This window comes from Triplophysa rosa, linkage group LG17, assembly GCF_024868665.1.
Source record: "Triplophysa rosa linkage group LG17, Trosa_1v2, whole genome shotgun sequence".
NCBI lineage: Eukaryota > Metazoa > Chordata > Actinopteri > Cypriniformes > Nemacheilidae > Triplophysa > Triplophysa rosa.
The window spans coordinates 8489237-8512750 of NC_079906.1; the positions used below are offsets into that span (position 1 = coordinate 8489237).

General features: G+C 41.0%; 1 protein-coding gene across 5 annotated transcripts; it reads left to right on the top strand.

Moving 5' to 3' along the window:
• The first annotated feature begins 380 nt into the window (after positions 1-380).
• Positions 381-22874, top strand: LOC130567899 (sodium- and chloride-dependent GABA transporter 2-like). Of its 5 annotated transcripts, XM_057356392.1 has the most exons (17): positions 388-449; positions 737-849; positions 2110-2360; positions 8651-8785; positions 8904-9044; positions 9707-9815; positions 10166-10228; positions 12775-12904; positions 13655-13789; positions 15119-15222; positions 15334-15458; positions 15910-16022; positions 16160-16291; positions 16428-16530; positions 17139-17245; positions 18989-19132; positions 19698-22874. In XM_057356392.1, the coding sequence occupies exons 3-17, from the start codon at positions 2159-2161 to the stop codon at positions 19857-19859; spliced, it is 1905 nt and encodes a 634-aa protein (XP_057212375.1). In that variant the 5' UTR covers positions 388-449; positions 737-849; positions 2110-2158; the 3' UTR covers positions 19860-22874. The 5 variants fall into 5 exon arrangements, with proteins under 5 accessions (XP_057212377.1, XP_057212374.1, XP_057212373.1 ...); XM_057356391.1 differs by having other exon boundaries at positions 386-449; positions 2094-2360; positions 15119-15458; XM_057356390.1 differs by having other exon boundaries at positions 386-449; positions 15119-15458.
• The last annotated feature ends 640 nt before the right edge of the window (positions 22875-23514 follow it).

Consider the following 23514-nt stretch of genomic DNA (forward strand, 5'->3'; position numbering starts at 1 on the left):
ATAAGCGTGAGCGTCTCCATCCGTTTCTATATAAGTTAACTAACACTAAAACATATTCATCCAGAATTCTTACTATGTATTTGTAAGACCAAATATTTTCAGATCCCCGTCAGAATGTACACTTTTTATTTTAGTCAATTTTAGGGAAATACGTTTTAAAATAAATGAACGAATTATTTAGGCCTAAATATAATAAAATAATTTCCGTTTTATATTTTGGCTTGTCCCACATACTTAAATTGGATACCCTTTCGCATTTTCTTCCATCTTGTTTTTAATCAGAACAAGTGTGGGCTTGCTCTTCGGCTTTTTTACACTGTTTGGAGCAAAGCCCATTCATGTAACGGTAGGCGTCAGTAGCCTATTCCAAAATAAACATGAGATTTGTCAGGAAAGTTTTTCCCCCATTGTATAACATGTTAAAGGATTGGTTGCATGAAAATCTCCAGGTAAATAGATTTTAAATGTAAAAACTGTTTTTTTTCATTACTTTAACTAAAAATGTTATACGAAATGCATCTAATTGCTTTGAACTTTTTAAGTTTTTAAGTTGAAATAGTAAGAATTTTTATAAAGTGCATAGAGCTATACACAAATAGCTTCAATTTTTACTCATTACTGCATGCCATCATGTTCAGTTATGTAGGCATATTTGTTATTTTGTAACCAGAAAAAAGTAAAAAGATGTTATAACATATGTTAAATCTTTCCACATGACACTCGCCACTGTGCGCAGAAAGCGACACGCCCTCTGCGCTAATAATCTGCACACATTCACGCAGAACACTATCTACGTGGACTCTTGGAGCATGTAGACTACTGTACTCTGGGCAGCTGTGCAGAATTTCGGTAAGTCCCTGTTTATTTTTCGTGCAGACTTTTAGAGCTTAAAACAATGTATTTAATGTCTTATTGTAACGTACATTAAACTTCCAATAAAACATTTTAATTTCCCTTATTTCTTGAAAGCCTGTTGTTTTAAAGGACATTTATGCACACTTGAAGGAATATGAAACCGGACGCATGCAAAATGTAGAAGTTATCCTCTCCACCGTTTGCATACAGTTTTGCACTGTTTGCCTGTTCCGGGGGGCTGCTGACATCAGCTTTAGAATTTAAAGTTTTCGTATTTATCAATAACTTTAAAATGTAACATTCTGCTTAATTTATTTATTATTACATATAGGAATTTATAGTCCGTATAATATTTGACCTGTGCTTCTCTGAGATAACCACGATGTGTGCGTGTGTGTGTGTGTGTGTGTGCGTGTGCGTGTGCGTGTGGAGTTGTGTTTTATGCATGTGGGAGTGTATGAACCTGTGTGCGTGTCTGTATTCTGTGTGTTTTCACTTTTTTTCTTTTAACTTGTATAACTTTAATGTTTTGCTTATAGTCAATATGCGTTTCATGTACAGCTGCTTTGTAACAATGAAAATTGTAAAAAGCGCAATAAATAAAGTTAGGCTACTTGACTTGACATTTTCAGTGTAATTAAAAACATGTAAACGTGATGTGAGATGTGATATTTTACATATCCTAGGATTCTAGTTATCAAAACTATTAAATAACGCAAATGGGAGTATGAGAATTGTGGAATGATAAAATGTGAAACAAATGCTATTAGTTTCTTTTAATTAATCACTTTTATTTTGAGCCTACTTCTTATTTCTCTGCACAACCTGCCTATTCTCTATAACTAAATGAACAATATTCATCATGGATTTAAAAAATGTATTGAAGGATTTTACATGTATGTCAGTGACATTAAAATGTTACTTTTATAAAGAAATTCTGTTACAAGCCCTTTCACTACATTTATGTCAGAAAACCAATTTCAAGCATATAAGTAGCCTTTACATCTAATGTTTGAATAGTTATTTGTAGTATTTATATATAGTAGTCAGTTGTACTTTTGATGTTATTTTAGTACTTGTAATGGATTTTTTTTCTGCAAAAAAACACCTTTATTCCAGTTAATATACATTTAATAAACAATAATCTGTTCATGGGTTGATACCCCTAAACACTGGTTTTGTTGCACTTCATAAACATTGTTCTGATATTTAAAATTAATATTTTAATATTTTAATAGTATTGTGCTTTGTCAGAATGCTAACAGAAAGACAGCAGAAAAAATAGGACATATAAAAAAGAAACATGGAAGAGACTAGAAGCATTAGCACTGCTGATGGCGCTGCTATGGACCCACAGGACCAAAAAGAGTTCACAGATCCCAACCAGCCCGAGGCCAGAGAGAAATGGGCCAATAAGACTGAGTTTTTGCTGTCCATGGCTGGAGAGATCATAGGCTTGGGAAATGTGTGGCGCTTCCCCTACCTATGCTACAAAAATGGAGGCGGTAGGTGACAGTTTGTGACTAAGGGGTGGCACATTGGTTAAAATGTTAACTACTGTGGGAATGAGGAGAGAAAGAGGCACATGCCTAGGGGGCTTTCGAAACCCCTGCAGTATGAGATGGGTTTGACCTTTTCGAGTCAGTACATCAGAACTGAAGCATTTGCTTCATAACGTCATCAATAGACTACTGTGTTTTTCTGCATCCCCCTTTTGCAAAGTTTTTGTGCTATGAAATGTGAGAAATGTGCTATGATTTTAAATGAATGGCAATAAATGGTTAAATGGACAAAAAAAATCCTACATACCAGAGCCATATTTAGAGATCAGAATATCACAGGGATTTGGGAGTAATTCTGTATGACCATGTCTATAAAAACCACTCAGAACACTCTAACCTATGTGTAACCATTTTACAACCTTTTTAGACATGTTTAAAAAACACTCAACACTTTAGCAAGTGTATAGCAATGTCAACCGCCCACAAGTTATGGAGGCACGATTTCCATATTCAAATAAAAAAAACTTCAAAAATCTTGAGAAACATAACGTCTCGGTTACGTTTGTAACCTCGGTTCCCTGATGGAGGGAACGAGACGTTGTGTCGAACCGACAGATGGGGTTCGTCCCTGAGAACCAATCGTTTCCGACTGCTTAGAAAAGGCCAATGAAAATTGGCAAATGAAATTTGCATGCCGGACTCCGCCCCGGACATCCGGGTATAAAAGGGAGACGGCGTGCATCATTCATTCACCTTAGTTCTGAGGAGCCTGAGACCTCTCACGACTGCTGCAGAGGACAGCACGTGTTGTGGCAAGAGGACACAACGTCTCGTTCCCTCCATCAGGGAACCGAGGTTACAAACGTAACCGAGACGTTCCCTTTCTGTCGGTCTCTCGACGTTGTGTCGAACCGACAGATGGGGTTCCAATGGAAAACGCCATAACACTGTGCCCTGTCACAATCTCAACGAAGCGACGGTGACTGGCCTGGCCGTGTCAGCCGAGAACGCTACCGCGAAATTGTAACCTACCAGTGGGTAGGTAGGGGGTCCCAGAGCTTTCTTGAAAGGTGGGAAGGCCCCTACCTTTGGCCTCACAGGCGGCGGCCTTGTTTCTCTAACAGCGAGAAGCCGCCCGGAACCGTAAGGCACTGGGTAAGCGCTACTTCCTCAAGTGGGGGATGAGATACAGAGACCACTTCCTACCGCAGGGAGGAGAATAGTGGAGATACCAACATGGTCTCACCGATGGGGAAGAACTCATGGGAAGAAAGTGCGGCTGAAGAGAAAACCGCGAGGTGGAGGTCCACCCGGGGAGGTCATGGGTTACCAAGGTGGGAACCAGCATGAGGATACATCAGACGGAACCGCCCTACTGGGGAGTTGCAACGTCTGGTAGCACTAGGTCCGGTTAGAGCTATGCTGTGAATAACTCAGGTGAAACCCGGCCTAAGGGGCAGGGCTACTCTGCCCAGCCCGCCCCAGGGGGTGCTTGCTTAGTGATGGATAGAGTGCCTGTTCTTCGCCCAGTGGGGAAAGAATGGAGGCTAAATCGGTATACTGACCCACTCGAGAGAGGGGGAAAAGAACCGAACAGGCGTACACCCTACCAGTTGCCGGTCCTACATGTGGCCATGCAGGACGCGGGCTGACACCGGCTCTACGCGGAGGTTGTAAAACCTCGCGAAGGTGTTGGGTGTAGCCCAACCCGCAGCTCTGCAAATGTCTGTGAGAGAGGCCCCCCGTGCCAAGGCCCAAGAGGAGGCAACACCCCGGGTGGAGTGGGCCCTCACTCCTAGGGGGCACGGGCGATTTAGGGATTGGTAAACTGCCTTGACAGCGTCCACAATCCAATGGGCCAACCTCTGCTTGGAGACAGCTCTCCCCTGTTGCTGACCTCCGAAACAGACAAAGAGCTGATCCGAGCTCCTGAAACTCTGTGTGCGGTCTAAGTAGAGCCGCAGCGCGCGTACTGGACACAACACGGACGGGGTTGGGTCTTCCTCCCCAGTGGGGAGCGCCTGTAAATTCACCACCTGGTCCCGAAAAGGAGCGGTGGGAACCTTGGGCACGTAGCCGGGCCGAGGTCTCAGGATAACGTGAGAATCCCTGGGTCCGAATTCTAGGCAGTCAGGGGACACGGAGAAAGCCTGTAGATCCCCTACCCTCTTGATGGAGGCGAGCGCCAAAAGGAGAACCATCTTCATCGTAAGATGAGGAAGAGAGGCATCCCCTAGGGGCTCGAAGGGGGCCCTGGTGAGACCTGACAGGGCTACATCCAGGTCCCAAGAGGGTATGGAGTGCGGACGAGGCGGGTTACGCCTCCTCGCACCTCTTAGGAATATAATGACCAGGTCGTGCTGCCCTAGAGACTTTCCAGCAACTGAGTTGTGATGAGCAGCAATGGCGGCTACATACACTTTCAGTGTGGAGGGGGAGAGGTTAGTCTCGAGTCACTCTTGTAGGAAGGACAGCACGGACCCGATCACACAACTCCGTGGGTCTTCTCCTCGAGAAGCACACCAGGTCGAGAAGAGGCGCCACTTGTAGGCGTGCAGTCGCCTAGTGGCAGGTGCCCTAGCCTGAGAAATGGTAGCTACCACCGCCGGGGGCAGACCACTCAGGATCTCCTCGTCCCGTCCAGGGGCCAGACATGGAGGTTCCAGAGGTCTGGCCTGGGATGCCATAACGTGCCCTTCCCCTGGGAAAGCAGGTCCTTCATCAGGGGAATCGGCCAGGGGGGAGCTGTCGTCAAGAGCATTAGCTCCGAGAACCAAGTCCGGTTGGGCCAGTGTGGCGTAACGAGTAACACTTGATGCTCCTCTTCCCTGACCTTGCACAGGGTCTGTGCAATGAGGCTCACTGGGGGGAAGGCGTACTTCCGCTTGTCCCGCGGCCAGCTGTGCGCTAGGGCATCCGTGCCGAGGGGTCCCTCGGTCAGAGAGTACCAAAGCGGGCAATGGGTGGTTTCGAGGGAGGCAAACAGGTCCACCTGGGCCTGCCCGAACTGCATGATCCAGGCAGTTCAACACCGACTGGGCGCGTACTGCGGACAGTCGCGCTGTCATGGTGACAGAGTTGAGTTCCATACCAAGATAGAGGATGCTCTGCACAGGGGAGAGCATGCTCTTGTCTCGGTTGACCTGTAGTCCCAATCGATCTAGGTGCCGGAGCACCAGGTCCCTGTGTGCACACAACAGATCTCGCGAGTGAGCCAAGATAAGCCAGTCGTCGAGATAGTTGAGTACCCGCACACCTCTCCCACTGAGGGGAGAGAGGGCGGCCTCCACGATCTTCGTAAATACTCGTGGAGACAGAGACAGACCGAAGGGGAGGACTCTGTACTGATATGCCCGACCCTCGAAAGCGAACCGTAGGAACGGGCGATGACGAGGGAGAATCGAGACATGAAAGTAAGCGTCCTTCAGGTCGATTGCCATGAACCAATCCTGACATCTGACGGATGCCAGGATGCGCTTCTGCATGAGCATCCTGAACGGCAGCTTGTGCAGGTGTCTGTTCAGGGTACGCAGATCTAGGATGGGGCGCACCCCCCCGCCGTTTTTGGGGACGATGAAGTAAGGGCTGTAAAACCCCTTGGACATCTAGGCTAAGGGGACGGACTCGATCGCACCCTTCGCCAGAAGGGTGGCGACCTCGCTCCGTAGTACGGGAGCATCCCGGCCTCTGACCGAGGTGATGAGGATGCCCCGAAACTTGGGCGGGTTTCTGGCGAACTGGATCGCGTAGCCGAGACGGATCGTCCTTCTTAGCCACCGTGACGGTGTGGGAAGCTCGAGAAAAGCTCCCAGGGACCGTGACAGGGGGACTAAGGGAACGATCTGCTTCATCGACCCCCCCGGGGGGTGGTTCGATGGCTGGCAGTGCGGGTCTCTCGCCGGGGGCGGGCCCCCGGGAAGAAGACTGGCTCTGCTGGTTTGCCTGCCTGGCAATGCAGGCCCCCGCACCGTCGATTTGAGAGTGCTGAGGGCTGCAAAATACATTCGATGTTGCGCCTCGCCAAGACGCAACGTCGAGTGGCCAAACACCGTCTGACAGAGGGTGAGAGCGGCTGTGAAGAACACCCAGGGAGATAGGAAACTCTTTTTGTGAAAAAGTGGGCGCTAGGCACCCGTGGGATGTAGGAACGGGGCAGGAACCGTCCCGGATCGACCGTCCAGCGATGTCATGGCTGGATACGGGCCCGATGGTGTTAACCTCCCTGGGGTCTTCCCGTCAGGAACGCTTCTTCCTCGAAGGTTGCTGACGGGGTGGTGGTCTCCCCTTCAACGCCCTTTTCCGGGATGCCGCCTGGGTAGGGAGCGCTGGAACCGGAGCTGGCTTCGAAGGGGCCGGGGCTGCTGGGAAGCAGAGGCCGCACGGGAACTCGAAGGCCTACGGGCGGCCGAGTCTCGGCGGGGAAGAATATGGCTAATCGCCTCCGTCTGCTTCTTCACCGCCGAGAACTGCTGAGCGAAGTCCTCGACAGTGTCACCAAACAGCCCACCCTGCGCAATGGGCGCGTCGAAAAAGCGGACTTTCTCGGCGTCACTCATCTGCGCAAGGTTGAGCCAGAGATGCCTCTCCTGGACCACCATGGTGGACATCGCCCGACCCAGGGCCCGCGCGGTCACCTTGGTTGCCCTTAGAGCGAGGTCGGTGGCGGTGCGGAGTTCCTGCATTAGCCCCGGGTCGGTCTTACCCTCGTGGATCTCTTTCAACGCCTTGGCCTGATGGACCTGCAGGATGGCCATGGCATGGAGAGAGGAGGCAGCTTGGCCCGCGGCAGTGTAGGCCTTTGACACCAGCGATGCAGAAGTCCTACACGCCTTGGACAGGAGTTTCGGTCGACCTCTCCAGGTGGACGCCGCCTGCGGGCACAGGTGCACCGCGACTGCACGTTCCACCTGGGGCACGTCGACGTAACCCCTAGCCGCCCCACCATCGAGGGAAGAGAGAGCGACGGAACGGTTTGACGTGTACGCGCCGAAAAGGGGGCGTTCCACGTCTTCGCCAGTTCCTCATGCACCTCCGGGAAAAATGGAACCGGGGTTGGGCGCGGCTTGGAGTCGCGCTCAGAGCCCAAGAACCATGTATCCAACCGTGAGCGCTGGGGGAGAGGCACCGGAGTACACTCTAACCCAATGCACACGGCGGCCCGGGAAAGCATGGCATCTCGACATCCGCCTCCTCCTGAGCTCGTCCCCCCCTAGGGGGGAGCTGCAGAGAGTCGTCGGGATCGGATGCCAGCAATTCGCTCTCCGATGCTGCGATGAACATCTCATCCTCATCACGCATCGTGTCCGACTGCGTGAAGGAGGACGCTGACGGTGTGGCACCGCCAGCTAGGGAACAATGAGGCGAGCGAGACTGGGTGCGAGCGGTCCGCGAGCACTTGGCTGACGGATTAGCGCTCGCAGAAATCCCCATATCACCCTCGCCGCTCGCCTTGGCGAACGGAATGGCCTTAGCCATCCTCGTCACAGCCCGGGAAGCATGCGAGGTGGTGGCTGATTCTCCGGAGAAAACAGCCACCTGTGACCGCAATGTCTCTATGACCATCTGCCCGCAGTGCGGGCAGGATGAGTCCACGGAGGCTGTCTCAGCATGTTGGACCCCCAAACACCTGACACAGACATCGTGCTTGTCCACATCCTCGATGAGGACACCGCACCCAAGAGAACAGCGGGACATGCCACGCTGGAGAAATTAGCTCTTTTAGAACGCAGACGGTGAGCTTCTGGAACCGCCGAGACGCCCAGGGGAAGTCGCTGCAGGAAGGGACAGTCCGCTGCACCACGTCCTAGAACCGGCAATGTAGAGAATTTGCTAAGCAGCAAGAGAAGATCTTCATAACCGAAGGCTCCGAAGAACAAAAGGTGAATGAATGATGCACGCCGTCTCCCTTTTATACCCGGATGTCCGGGGCGGAGTCCGGCATGCAAATTTCATTTGCCAATTTTCATTGGCCTTTTCTAAGCAGTCGGAAACGATTGGTTCTCAGGGACGAACCCCATCTGTCGGTTCGACACAATGTCGAGAGACCGACAGAAAGGGAACTGAAGTTAAGTGACTCCAAACATCTCTGATAGTGTAAAAGACATTTTAATGAAAAAGTTGCCCTCAAGCTCCCTAACCAAATGTGATTAAGAGATGTGTCAATGCCTTAAACAGTTTTATTTAATAACAGTTCACTGCTATGTTCTATTATCTCCCTAAAGATTATGACAGCATGAGCTTTTCAGCCTGAATCAAAGTCAACGATTTACGAACTTCTCTTATGGTCTTTCCAGGTGTGTTTTTCATCCCTTATTTCATCTTCCTGTTCTTTTGTGGAATCCCAATATTCTTCCTGGAGACTGCATTGGGTCAGTACACCAGCGAGGGAGGCGTGACCGCTTGGAGAAAAATCTGCCCTATGTTTGAAGGTCGTGTATACATTTACGACATACATACATGTTATGTAGACTTCTCATTAAAAATGTCAGTATTAAATAGAGCAATTTCATTAATGGTATATGCACATTAAGTTTGTCTTGTTTGCAGGGGTCGGTGTTGCCTCTCAAGTTATAGTTGTATATCTCAATATATATTACATTGTTGTTCTGGCTTGGGCACTGTTCTATCTGTTCAACTCTTTCTGGAGTACTCTACCTTGGACTTCCTGCAACAACTATTGGAACACAGGTGTGGCTTAACGTATTATGTGAAGTAATACTTTACAAATTGTATCCATACTAGGAACAATAGTACATTGAATAACTTGTGGTTTGCCAGATGGCACTAACATCAGCGCTTTGACCCTTGCCAGTATTATTTAATGGTGCTTCTTGAGGCAAGGATTACTATTTCTATTTTTTAAAAACTCCAGCTGCAAGTATTGAAGGGATAGTTTTACCCAAAAATGAAAATTCTGTCATGAATTACTCACTCTCGAGTTGTTACAAACCTGTATACGTTCTTTGTTTGGTTGAACACAGAGAAAGATACCAAACAGTTTTTGGCAATCCCATATGAAAATAAACCAGGGTTTTAAAACAGTAATCATGTTTTTCATGTCCAATTGCGTGACCATGGTGAGGTGTGCTATTGTAAGTTATTAGATTTATAAATTTTGTGAGGGCAAAATACGTGCATACCTGTAAACTATAGAGATGTTTTGAGACAGTAATCACAAGAAAATATTGGATTACAGTACCATAGTGATTGCATAGCAACACCTGAGCATTGTTTACGTTTTTTGTAATCTAGTTTGTTATTTAGTTATTGGTTATTCTAAACAATTGTTTTTTTCATTAGTAACTTGAATACGGATTCCTAATAAAGCCTTTATATCTTATTACCAACAGAAAACTGCCAAAATGTAAGTGTTTCATACACAGGTGTGCAGAGATCTCCCACAGACTGGTCTTTCCTCTTCAATGAAACAGAGAAATTTGGCCACAATTACAGCTTGAGGTAATCACACTTTCCAACATCTGAGAGCAGGAAATAAAAGGACTTGTTTTGTTCTCCCGGATGTTTGGATTGAAAGCTTTAAATGCTTGCAAACATGTTTGGAAAATGTTCCGCTTTGTATAAACAAAACAGTTTTTGTAATTATTCATTCCTTGGATTTGAAAAAGGTAGGATGAACATGCAGGTGTATACGACAATATGTTTCTAGTCTTAACTTAGATTTAAGATGTAAGACTTGCTCTTTTGTATAGAGAACTTGTCACAACACAGAAACGGAAGTAAACAGTTTGTTTGAAAAGAGGGCTGTTAAATACTTCCACTAATACTTTTTTTTGTCTTTCTTTTTTCAGTTCTCAAAATGGATCTGAATGGCCGCCTTTAAAAATAATCTTCCCTGAACAAGATTACTGGTTGTGAGTTGGCTACATCATTTTCTACATTAACATTTTAAATACATAGATTTCAGAGCAAAAAAACGAGAACAGTTCAGAAATACGAGAAAAAATAGATAATAGAAAATGAAGAAATATAAAGAATACATGGAATATTATTGCATATTATTCATAAGAAAATAATGATATTTAATAACTGTAAAAATATTTGTCTGTAGGATTGTAATTGGATTGTTTATCCAATCTTTACTAATGCAAATTAGTTTCCAGAATAAATCCAGAATTCATTTAGGTTATTTAGTGATATTTGGCACTAATGGATAATTTTTTATTGATTCCTCCCAAAAGTGTAAACACTTTTGCATTGTATCGTTCTATTTGCAACCAGCCTAACACAACAACATTGGCTCAACCAATGGCGTGAGGTTTGAGGAAGCACTGTCTCGTTCTCTGACCAATGGCAGATGATGGGCATTGTTTGATGGTGTTTGCTATGGCAAGCATCACTATTACTATTGCTCATGCCTTGTTTTTGCCATATGCTATTGTTTACATTGTACTAAGTGCTCTAGCCTCAAAAAATACAATTTAAAGCATTCACACTACTACAGTTAATCGCAGGTTAATAGTGTGATCCACTCCTGCATATGGTCTGAGCAAAATACAAAATATTAAAATCTTGAACAGTTTCAGTTTTAGAGAGTTAAAACTTTTGCATCCGTAAACTTTTGTGCCTCTATCGCCATCTCTGCTGGAAAGATAAAATCGCAGGATACCTTCCATACTTGCATATTCTTCACATGTGTTGAAAAACCTGACCAGACAGCTCATATTATACTGTACATGAATCATTATTGTAAGCTTGTGGCTGTGGTCAAACCGGGAGACAGTTTTCAATACTGATTGATTATGTACTTGCATTTGCAGGTTTTGGCTTACTTTTATCATAAAAAAGAGTCAGATCAGAAAAAACAGGTTGGGATGTATGGAGCGATTTTAGTCTCATTAATTATTCACGCGTAAAACAAGATACACACATGCGTAAACAGTTTCACATAAACAAAACCTAATTTACGTGCACAAAGTATACATATACATTTACAAAAAGCAATTCACGTGCGTAAAACAAAACTGTTTTCTCATAAAGTACGTTTCGCAAACATACGACTGTGCGCAAATATTTCGAAAGTTTAAAATGTACACGTTTATCGTGTTATGTGAATGTGCAAATCGTCACTCACGTGTGAATCGGCTTGGATGTGTGTGTGTGTGTTTTGAGACTCTCCTGGCAACGCAACCCCTCCCACGTGGGTTGTCGTACTTTTTAGCCAATCAGATTCAACCTTACCATTCAACGAATCATAAACGCGGAGAGAACAGGACTCAAGGAAAACCGCTCTGCGCACCTTTTGCGCAGCTACAAATCTATGCGCCCATACAAAACAATGTTTCCAAGAACTAGTTATTTATTGTCCTTGTTCATTTAAAACATACATTGTATGGACATACAAACATGAACATATCTCATCAGATATGTTCCCCAGACGGGGGAACACAGTTTCACAGTTTGTTACCCAGACGGATTTTAGCAGTTCAGTGGAAGTGACTGCTGGCTGTGTAGTTTTTAAGTGGTCATGATCACTCACTATTTCATACTTTTCTCCTACAAAATAAATTAATAAAAACAGATTTATTGCGTGGCTGTATTATGTTTTAATACAGCATCACAGCTCAGAGAGTAGATTAGCGAAACTGTACAAACGAGCCTTTAGTGCTAACATTAGAGCTCCTTGAGTTCTGTGCTCTCCATGATTATGATTGGTTGAATGGTAAGGTTGAATCTGATTGGCTAAAGAGTACGACAACCCACATGGGAGGGGTTGCGCTGCCAGGAGAGTCTCAAAAAACACACACACACATCCAAGTCGATTCACACGTGAGTGACGATTTGCACATTCACATAACACGATAAACATGTACATTTTAAACTTTCGAAATATTTGTGCATGAAACTGTTTACGCATGTGTGTATCTTGTTTTACGCGTGAATAATTAATGAGACTAAAATCGCTCCATAGGGATGCAGTGGCTTTCACTTTGCCTTAATGTTAGGCAAACACTTTTTTTTTACATGAATACCGCAAGTATTTGGGAATATCTTGAGGAACTCTCATAACTTTTTCTTCAGTGACAATAAGCGAGATAACCCCTTCCCTTACAAAGGGTGGGGAAAATGAAAAAAGTTCATGTGAACATCTGTGAAACAGAGACCTTTAATGTTTCATCATGCAGACATGAGCAATCTGGGCTGAACCGCGTATTGTCAGAGAATGTGATGAAAACAGCATGTTTATTTTTTATGCAGTTTTCTAAACTGAAACCCACAAAACTACATCAAGGAAAAGAAACATGTGTTTCTACCATGGTCATATTTGTGTTTGTGGGCAGTGGTTATCCTTTTCCATATTGTTTTTGACATGCATGTAACTGAAAAAGGAAAATGTGTTGTTTATTATGTATATTGCTTTAGTGAATTGATTGGTATTGTACTGTGTGTTTATCATCAGTCATCGCATGTTGCGGGTATCAAACAGTGGTGGTCTGGAGAGCGTGAATGCTGATCTTGCCATGTGTCTTCTGCTGGCTTGGGTCATCTGTTATTTCTGCATCTTTAAAGGGGTCAAGTCCTCAGGCAAGGTCGGCTAACACATCTTCTATTCGGCAATGAAATCATGATTAAAATCAAAAGATTTTAATCAAACAGTACTGTATATAGAATAAAGACGTACAACTAAACTGATAAGAAATGCTTCTTTTTCAAAAGCTAGTTGATGCATAGTATTATTGTTATTATTAAACATCAAGATTTTTGGTTTAAATTTATACAAGTACAGGGAGTACAAGTGTATTTTATTGTTTGTAACTGGTGGTCACCATTTTATTTTGATGATAAACTATTATAAAGACCCTACGCCTTCTCTGAATTTATTTCATGTTTATATTGTGTAACAAATGGATTTTACGCATTTTACCACAAAACTTCATGTAGTACCTTCGTTGATATCGTTAATAAAATGCACAATCATTTTAAAAGAATTGTCAAAATGTTCTTAAAATCCTTTTGGATAGAGCCTGTCAACTTTCCAAAAAGTTGTTTAAAACTACATTTTTTATTTTCTAATTATAAACATTTTAAACAAATAACCCTTCAACGAAGAAAAGTCTCTTGCAAATGATTAGAAATGTAATCTTTGTATCCATGTTGGTTCATACATTTTGGAAAATGTTTGCACCATTTGATAAGGGGAACCAAAATTATTTGCGCAGATGTAAATGACTCCTATAAATAAAAGTGGTGTAATGGGAATTAAACTCTGCAGGACAGTAACCCTTCAGGACTGAAGTTGAATTGACTTGTTCTAAATCGTATACATGTGTGTTTCGCAGGTTGTGTACTTCACAGCTACGTTCCCATACCTAATGCTATTCATCCTGTTCATTAGAGGTGTAACCCTGCCTGGGGCTTCAACGGGCATTACTTATTACCTTTATCCTGACATCAGTAAACTCTCCAACCCTGACGTAAGTTAAACACAGCTACTGCAAAAAAGCCCCAAAATTGCATAATTTAAGGTAGCATTTCCATTAAGGGGTATTTCAGACTTGCAATAATAACTCGAGATCTTTGGGATATTTTTTTTCTAAATAGAACCAGTTGTGTTTACGTTATTAAACTTAGAAATGCCCCCAGTCGTGTTTTAATTATAAAACCACTACATACCGTCTGCAAGAAGCATCAGCTAAATATCTTTTTCATTTGCTATATGCAATCATGTCCCTCTCACAATATATGTGTGAATATTGCAACAGTAGTGCAAGACAGTAAATATTAAATTGCACAGTTGTCTTTTTTTTCAATTCTTTTTTTTCCAAGAATTGTTGGCTCGGTAAATTGCTTTCAGACTGTAAGACTGCTTTCTGTGAACCCTGGCTGCTATTACTGGCTCTGATTTTGAAGGACAATGTTTTTAGTTTACAAAAACACTTTTAAAAGCAACACAATCTTTAGTTTTTAAGTAGATCTTTAGTAGATAATTTTTACAAAGATCAACAAAAATGTAGATTTCTTGGCTTAAAGTGCCTAAACTGTAAATAAAGCCTGACAGGTAAAAGATTGGGGGGAAATCTGATGCTGGGAAGGTTTCTTTTGTGTGGTAGTGAAACAAGTATTATCTTGTTGTGAATAGTAAGAGCTTTAGAATCCCTTTGGAAGTGCACATACGCAGCTATGCAAATATAAAGAATAGGTTATAGAAAACATATCTGTTAGGGCATCCCAAGAAATGGCTTTTGTGGAAAACCAAACCATGTCCAAAGGATTTCAGTATTTCCCTCCCTCACTTACACACAGGAAGTGTGTATAAATAAACAAAAGAGTGGGGTGGCACGTATATACAGTCTGTGAAAAGTTAATAAACACATTACATAGAACAGGGAGGATGTCAACTCTGTAACCCTGCTTATAGAAACCAGATGTGCAGTAGTAGAGGCCCATTCAAGGTGCTGCTCTAGTGTGCATTGCTGAAACCACTGCAAATAAGACTGTGCCGTTAAAGATTATGTAAGTGACCACTAGGGACATTGTTGAAAATTCTGATATTATGCTCAATAAATGACCTCTCTACAAATGTACTTTATAAAACTATTAGTTTTGGTTATTCATTTTATTATTATTATTATTATTATTATTATTTTGTAGCAATATTAGGCAAGTGTGTACACTGAAAAAACTATTTTATATTTATCACAGTTTTGTATTAATATATATCTGCAATTATCATGTTAACAGTAACAAACTATATACTATAATATAATAATATAATATAATAGTTTGATTTTCTTTTTCTGCAGGTTTGGCGTGATGCAGGTACTCAGGTGTTTTTCTCGTACGCCGTGTGTCAAGGAGTCCTCACAGCGCTGGGCAGTTACAACAGATACCACAATAACTGCTATAAGTCTGTAAAATTCTGTGTTAATGTTCAACATCGCACCTGCCTCACTCCTGATGTGGCAGATATAAGTACTTTGTCATTTATCGTTGTATATTTGTATCCTGTGTTGCACAGGGATTGTATAGCACTCTGCGTGTTGAACAGCTCAACCAGCATCTTTGCTGGGTTTGTGGTCTTCTCTATCATGGGGTTCATGTCCGAACAGCTTGGTTTACCCATGGAGGATATTGTATCATCAGGTATAATATAACTAATACATCAATATATGCTGTTTGGATGTTATACACAGTGCTGCGTAATATGTCATGTCATTATTGATTTGGGACTGTCATAGTTACGTGCTATGCTGCTGTCAACCACAAGAGAGCATCTTAATCCAACACTTGTGATTGGTTTAGATTCTGAGTTGTCAGTAATGAACCAAGTAATGAACCAAGGAACGCCACATATTAAAAATGGCTAAAGGGTACTGTTAGATATATTCACATTGTTTCTTTAAAATTATAATTTTATGTTTATTTATAAAGTGTTATTTATATTTCACATGAAGATATAGTTAATAGGTTTGTAATTGGTCTCTGTGGGTACAGCACAATAACATAACTCATAACTTTTGGGGAAGACATTTTAGAACTTGAATGTGTATATACTGTATATATTATACTTAAACTTTAAAAAATTGTCTTGCAGGTCCTGGATTAGCTTTTATAGCATATCCCAGAGCTCTGTCTCTGTTACCTGGACCCCAGTTCTGGTCATTTCTGTTCTTTCTTATGATACTTTTGCTGGGCCTTGACAGCCAGGTAGAGTTTTTCTATATCTTTATAATTGTGTACTTACATATAAAGGTATTATGTATTTACACATCAACCTTCAAGTGTAATATTTAATATTGACTTAATAGGATTCAATAAATGTGTGTGGTTTCTGTGCGTTTCAGTTTGTGTGTGTGGAGAGTTTAGCCACAGCCCTCACTGATCTGTTTCCTGGACATTTACGCAAACGACGTGAGCTTTTAGTGTTAGCCATCGCTGTTGTGTGCTTCCTACTGGGTCTTCCATTCATCACAAAGGTAAAGATGGATGGATGAACGGGCAGACTTTACACAATCGGATGGATTGATGCAACAATGCATGGATGAATGAGTGTGGCTGATGGATGTATGGACAGAGTGTATGTAACTTTATTTCCTGGATTATGTTTTATAGGGAGGAATCCATCTGTTCAATGTGATGGACACCTATGGCCCCAGTGGAACCAACTTGCTCTTTATCGCCTGCTTTGAGAGCGTTGTTGTCGCATGGGTCTATGGTGAGCTACAACAACCAGTTCTTGCGAATGTGATATAGATATATACTGTAAAATATGCAAATGTGCATTTGCTATAAAATCAACATAAAATCTGTTAATGTTTCTGGTCTTATAGTGTTATGAATGATTCAATGCATCTTTCTAAACATCCGAATAATTCCTGATAAAAATGTCTAGTGTTAATAAGACTAGTTGATTTAGTTATAAACACGAGACACGTTTTTTTTTTTTTGATTACCTGACCATTCATTGCACATCAATAACCATTAACCACAACCCTTTCATATTCATTCATTTCAATATAAATTAGAATGGGAATTGTCATTACAATAACAAAAATCATGTAATATTATTAGTACATTTTATTAAATAGTTCACACTGTACAAAAAATACTTTTGATCATATGCATATTCTTTAACTAATTAGATTTCATTTATCTGTGTCATCTTCCTTATTCAGTATTTTGTCTAAGACAACCCGCTTGAGTTTAAAATGAGACACAAAAATGAGACTATTTCTGGGTCAATTATGCAATGATTGCAATAAAGATTTTATTCCAAAATAGGAAAAATGTAAAGTGAAAACCGTTTAAATGACTGGCTTGCAGGTGCAAATCGTTTCAACGACAACATTGAGGATATGATAGGATATGCACCATTAGGAAATGGAGTGCTGAAGTACTGCTGGCTCTTCATTACTCCTTTCATCTGTGGCGTGAGTTCAAATAGTTTCTGTCTGTGTATCACTGTTCTGCTCATGTTTTTATTTATCATCCCAGAATACTCACGATTTGACATTGCTTCATTCTTGCTTATTTTCCCAAACGCATCCCTCCATTCATCAAATCATTAACAATCTCTGCAGTTTTTTTTGTGTTTCCATCTTTTAGTGTATTTGTTATGGAAGCATATTGGTAGCAATTATCAAATTGAAATGCAATTTGCAAAATGGCAATGCAGTATGTAAAATGACAATTAATTAATTTATGTCTTTAAATATACATTTAAAACAACATATGTGCAACATTAGGTGCAAAATGAAAATGAAAATGCAATAATACAATTGACATTTGTCCGTTCCTACACTACTTTTAATATGTATTTTATACGCATATTTGAACATTCTTTACGTTGCAAAATTAAAATGAAAATGCATTCCCCGGATTGAGTATATGTGTCTAAGATAGCCCAGCAAAACTGTAGCAAAATGATTATTCAAATGTTACTTTCCCTAAATGCATTAACATTAACAGGTTGAACATTTGGGATTGCATTTTCATTACACACAGCTACCGAGTGTTGCAAAATTCAATGTGGACTTGAAAATACATTTTGAGCTGGCCACGCCCCCTCCCTGATACAGCGACATTGCGTGAAGGCAGAGCCAACATCCTTTGTGCGTTGTGTTAGAAACACTTACGGCTGCAGAGATGATAAAAGCGTTAAATCGCTTGCACATACACATTTTCATCATCAACACATTCAGTATTTGTTGCGTTCTTAGTCATTATCTTAACATAATAAGTCAGAAACATTAAAGTCTACATGAGACATTCAGCATAGCCAGCTCACCACCTAATAAGGCAGAGAATTTTCTACGAGATGTTCTAACAATGTAGCTACTAGTTCTATCGTCTACAGACACCTAATAATCTTAAGAAACACTTAAGCCATTTCTGTCTTTGTGCTCTAATTCGTGTGCATGCGATTTAATGCTTTTATCAGCTCTGTCTGCAGCCTCACATCAACCCACATACACCTGGCTCCGCCTTCACACAATGACGCTGTATCGGGGAGGGGGCGTGGCCAGCTCGAAATGCATTTTCAAGTCCACATTGAATTTTGCAACATGCGCGATGTGTAATGAAAATGCAATCCCAAATGTTCAACCCGTGAATGTTAATGCATTTAGGGAAAATAACATTTGAATGATCATTTTGCAACAGTTTTGCTTGGCTATTTTAAACACATATACTCAATCCGGGGAATGCATTTTCATTTTGCAATTCAAAGAGCGTTAAAATATGCATTCAAAATAGTGTAGGAACGGACAAGTGTCAATTGTATTATTGAATTTTCATTTTCATTTTGCACCTAATGTTGCACATATGTTATTTTAAATGTATATTTAAAGACATAAATGCATTGTCATTTCACATACTGCATTGCCATTTTGAAAATTGCATTTCAATTTGATAATTGCTACCAATATGCTTCCATAATTTGTAACTTTTATCTTTTATAAATGTTTACACACTTGCACAGAAAGTGTTTCATGTCAGTATTGTTTGGAATATGTTTCTTTCTATATTGTTTTAAAATGTACACCAGCATACAAAGCGTACCTCACCAATGATCAAAAGATAAATGGTCAATCAAATTGAATTACTCAAATAAAAATGGATCAAAATACTATTCCAGTACAAGAATTCTGATACAGAACCTTTTTTGTCTTCAGGCCACCCTGCTATATAACCTGCTGGGTAGTAGAAATGTGTCCACTGATGAATTTGTGCCCGACTGGACTTACAAAATTGCACCTCTGTTCACGTTCATTCCTATGATCTGTATTCCAATGTTTGTCCTCATCTCCATACGAAAGGTGAGAAACCCATCGATCCAAATAGTCAATAAATCCTTCTGTCCTTCCTTCCTTCTAAATTTCCTATCAAACTTATTTGCTCAAATGTATTTCCTTCATTTTAGAATCAAAACAAAAAATGTTCTCCTGATTTTTGTCATTACAATTGCAGAGTATTAAACTTCTTACATCACAAGATTTTGAGATATATAATTATATATATATATATATAGATATATATATATATATATATATATGATTTTGTTAAGCTCATTTCAAATGATCAATAATGTAGAGTAGTGTTTGGCATGGAATTGTGCTATTAAGATTTATGTTTAAAAACACAACAATTGTGGTTTTACAGCAGTATACACCATTACTCATTCTCATTGTATGTCTTGATGTGATTATGTGTTGTTATTACAGTAGTAATCAATTTAACATCAATTTAAAATCAGATTGATTTAAATTGATATTCTAACAATATTGACTGTTTTCGAAGCAGTATAGAACAGTTTTAAAATTTCATGCATTTTCCGTGAATGTCCCAGTAATGCATCTTGGTTTAACTTTTCCGTCTTCTCAGGGTCCTGGCATCATCACTCCCTCTAGTGACCTAAAGCAGATCCGACCGAACAGTCCACGTCTTACAATTTTTAATCGAGTTATCTTTAAACCACAAATATCCCAGAGCAATCAGGAAGATGTAAAAGAAAAAGCCACAGCAGACTTCACCAGTGGAGTTTGAGGATGCACCAATGTGCAGGAAATTATGCTGTATGACTTTCTTTGCTTTTATATTAGTTGCTATACACCGTAAAATGTGCATTTATTACCTTTACAAATTTTACTTCGTATTTTCTTTACTTAACGGGCCCTTTAAATGACTTTTTCTGACCCTACATTATTTGATCATGTTTAGTTATTCATATAATAATATTTTTTACTTGAAATGATGAGGCATCTTTAGAACATTTTACATTGTATTATGTTGTTTGTTATAGATTGGTATAAATGTTACGTAGGGCTATACTGAAGGCACAGCTGATTAGCAAGTTAGCATTCATTGACAATGTGTTATACTTAAAGTATGAATTGACAATGTTCTATACTGTACATGTTTTTATTTTTTCTACACAATATTCTCAGGATAACTGAAACTGGAGCTTAGTGCAAATGAGGCAGTTTATGTAATTAAATATATAACATTAAGATTATTTGAAGCTGTGTATTATTAAAAGCATTATAAAAGTAAACAGCTTAAATAAACAAAACTTGAAAGGTATTGTGAAAAGATACTTAGGATAGTATTAAAAAACTGAATACCAAAAATGTCTTTGGAAAATCTGTTACAGTCGTTCCAAAATAAAATATATTTATGGAGTACTCTGCATTTTTCAACTAGTTTCATATAAATGACCTATGTTTGAGATATTATAAGTCATTTTAATTATTTTGTCATCTGTTTTTGTTGGTGAAGAGAAGTTAATTCATGCATTCATGACATCAAGACTAGACTACTGTAATGCACTGTTAGGTGGTTGCCCTGCAGGCTTATTACAAAAACTCCAACTGGTCCAAAACGTGGCAGCTCGAGTTCTTACACGTACAAAAAAGTATGAACATATTAGCCCGGTTCTGTCAACCTTGCACTGGTTACCTATAAAGCATCGCGTTAACTTTAAAATCTTGCTTATTACCTATAAAGCCCTACATGGTTTAGCTCCTCAATACTTGAATGAACTCCTTTTGTATTACAGTCCTTCACGTGCATTACGCTCTCAGGCGTCCTGTCAGTTGGTAATACCTAGAATTTCAAAATCAAGTGCAAGTGGTAGATCCTTTTCCTATCTAGCGCCTAAACTTTGGAATAGTCTTCCCTGCACTGTCCGGGAGGCAGACACACTCTGTCAGTTTAAATCTAGACTAAAGACGCATCTTTTTAATCTTGCATACACTATACTCTTCCATAATATAAATCCTCTGAGGGTTTAGGCTGCATTAGTTAGATCAACCGGAACCAAAAACACAACTGATGTACAAAGTACTTGTTGCATCAAAGAGTGCAGAACAGTACTCTACTCTCAGCCAGTCTTGTCTCATTGTTCCAAGGTTACCACAGCGAGCAGGATGCAGTTCATGGCCTGACCTGATGGTAGAGCGGAGACCTGACAAGAGCGGAGATGATAGAGCTGGATAAAGAAGGACGCGGTCACCTGACACGTCTTCATGGCCTGACCTGATGGTAGAGCGGAGAATGGGAAGCGGCGACCTGACAAGAGCTGAGATGATAGAGCTGGATAAAGAAGGACGCGGTCACCTGACACGTCTTCATGGCCTGACCTGATGGTAGAACGGAGAATGGGAAGCGGCGACTTGACAAGAGCTGAGATGATAGAGCTGGATAAAGAAGGACGCGGTCACCTGACACGTCTTCACCACAAAATTTCAAATGCTATTAGATTATTAATGATAATCTTAAACTATAATTTACCTCATTAGTAAGTTTATTTATTTTATTTAGCCTTGTTGTGCAAGCTCTCTGGAGCTTGTGCAGAGGCAGCAGCTTTTGCCAGAGGGGAACTGGACTCCCCTGATTGGGCCTGGGTTCTCCTGAGGTTTTTTTTCTCGATTAGAGTTTTGGGTCCACCGTTTGCATACTGTTTTTTGCACTATTTGCCTAGCCGGGGGGCTGCTTTAGAATTTTAAAGTTTTACTTAATTAATATTGCATATAGGAATTTATAGTCTGTTATATTTTACCTGTGCTTCTCTCTCCTTTATCTTAAATGTGTGCTCTCACTGAGCGTGTGTGTGTGTGTGCGTGCGTGCGTGTCTGTGTGCGTACTTGTCTGTGTACGTGTGTGTGTGTGCGTGCGCGTCCGTGTGTGTGTGTCTATGTCTATGTGTGTTAGTACGTGTACATATTGTGTGTGTGGAGTGTTTTGTATGTGGGTATGTCTGTCTTCTGTTTTTTTAACTTTTTCTTGTTTTTGCAGGTACAACTTTAATTGTTTTGCTTAAAGTCAATATGTCTTATGTACAGCTGCTTTGTAACAATGAAAATTGTAAAAAGCGCTATATAAATAAAGTTGAGTTGAGTTGAATTGGTGCCTGGTACAGTGATGTAATCCTCTTTTAACTTGTATCCTTCCTATTATATCATTCAAACATATTGTTCTTCTGCATACCTGGAAGGTAAATGTCTGTTTGTTTTATGTAGACAATCTGTTCTTTGTCAATATAGTGCTTTTATTTTCTTTGCTAGCTTATGCATTATTATTCATTAGATAATTCTGTGTCATGATTCTGCTGCATCATGTCATGTTTCTCGTGGTCTAGTGGCAGGATCATGACAGAACCCCATGTTTCATGTGGAGAGGGGTAATGTTGGCCCTTATGGCCTTCCATACACCCTCTCCGGTCTCGTCTCCTCGTTATTGCTCGTTTATTGTTTCATGCCCTTCACCTGTTCCCTCTTGATTTGTTCCCCTACTTAATGCCCTTGTGTCCTCTGTCTTGTGCTGGATCATCTGTGTTTTTACACTGGTCTTGTGCCTGTATCATCATGTAAGTCTAGTTTAGTTATTTTAGTCATGTTTAGTGTGGTAATTGTCCCGTCCCGTCCTGTCCTGTCTTGTGTAGTTAGTTTATATTCCTGTGTTCCCTTCCGGTTCCTACCATTGCTGTTTTGTTGTTTTACCACCTTGTGGGTTTAAGTTTCATGTTTTGTATTTGGATTAAAGCCTTTTGTTAACCCCTTACCCGCTGTCTGCTCTTGGGTCCTCTGTCCTTGTTCCCTCACCCCGATCATGACAATTCTGGTCCTGAATTGGTTGTACAGCTTTTCGTAAACAGTAATGGAGACGAACAAACTTTTTGTTTTAATTGTAAACTCAGTCTCTCAACCATGTAATTTGCAGGGACATTCAATTACTAGGACATTGTTTTGTCATGGCCTTAGGGTCAGTTATTGACTGTCATAGCACAAGGGGTGGGTTTAAGGGAGTGGCTTACTCTGAGAGACCAATTAAAGAGCATCTCAAAGGGCGTTGGATGTTTCCGCTGAACCAATTACACTGTAAGGGGGTCTTATGAGTTCATGCCAATAAGTTGACACGTTTCTGTTATTCTGGGTTATAATTCAGTGTTGAGATATTGGCAGCATTTATTGATAAACTCATTAAACTGTGATCTACAGGTAAACTCTCTGTTCAGAATATGCATATCCAAAACAACACCAACTACATAAATGAAAATTCTGTTGTGAATTGCCTTTGTGTTTTTAGATTTTGCATGACTAACATAAGGTGTCATGGTGACTGGTCCTATTTTGCTGCAAAATAGTTTTTTCCCCACCAAAAATCTAAGCTTGAATTGAAATTAAAATGCCAATTATTATAG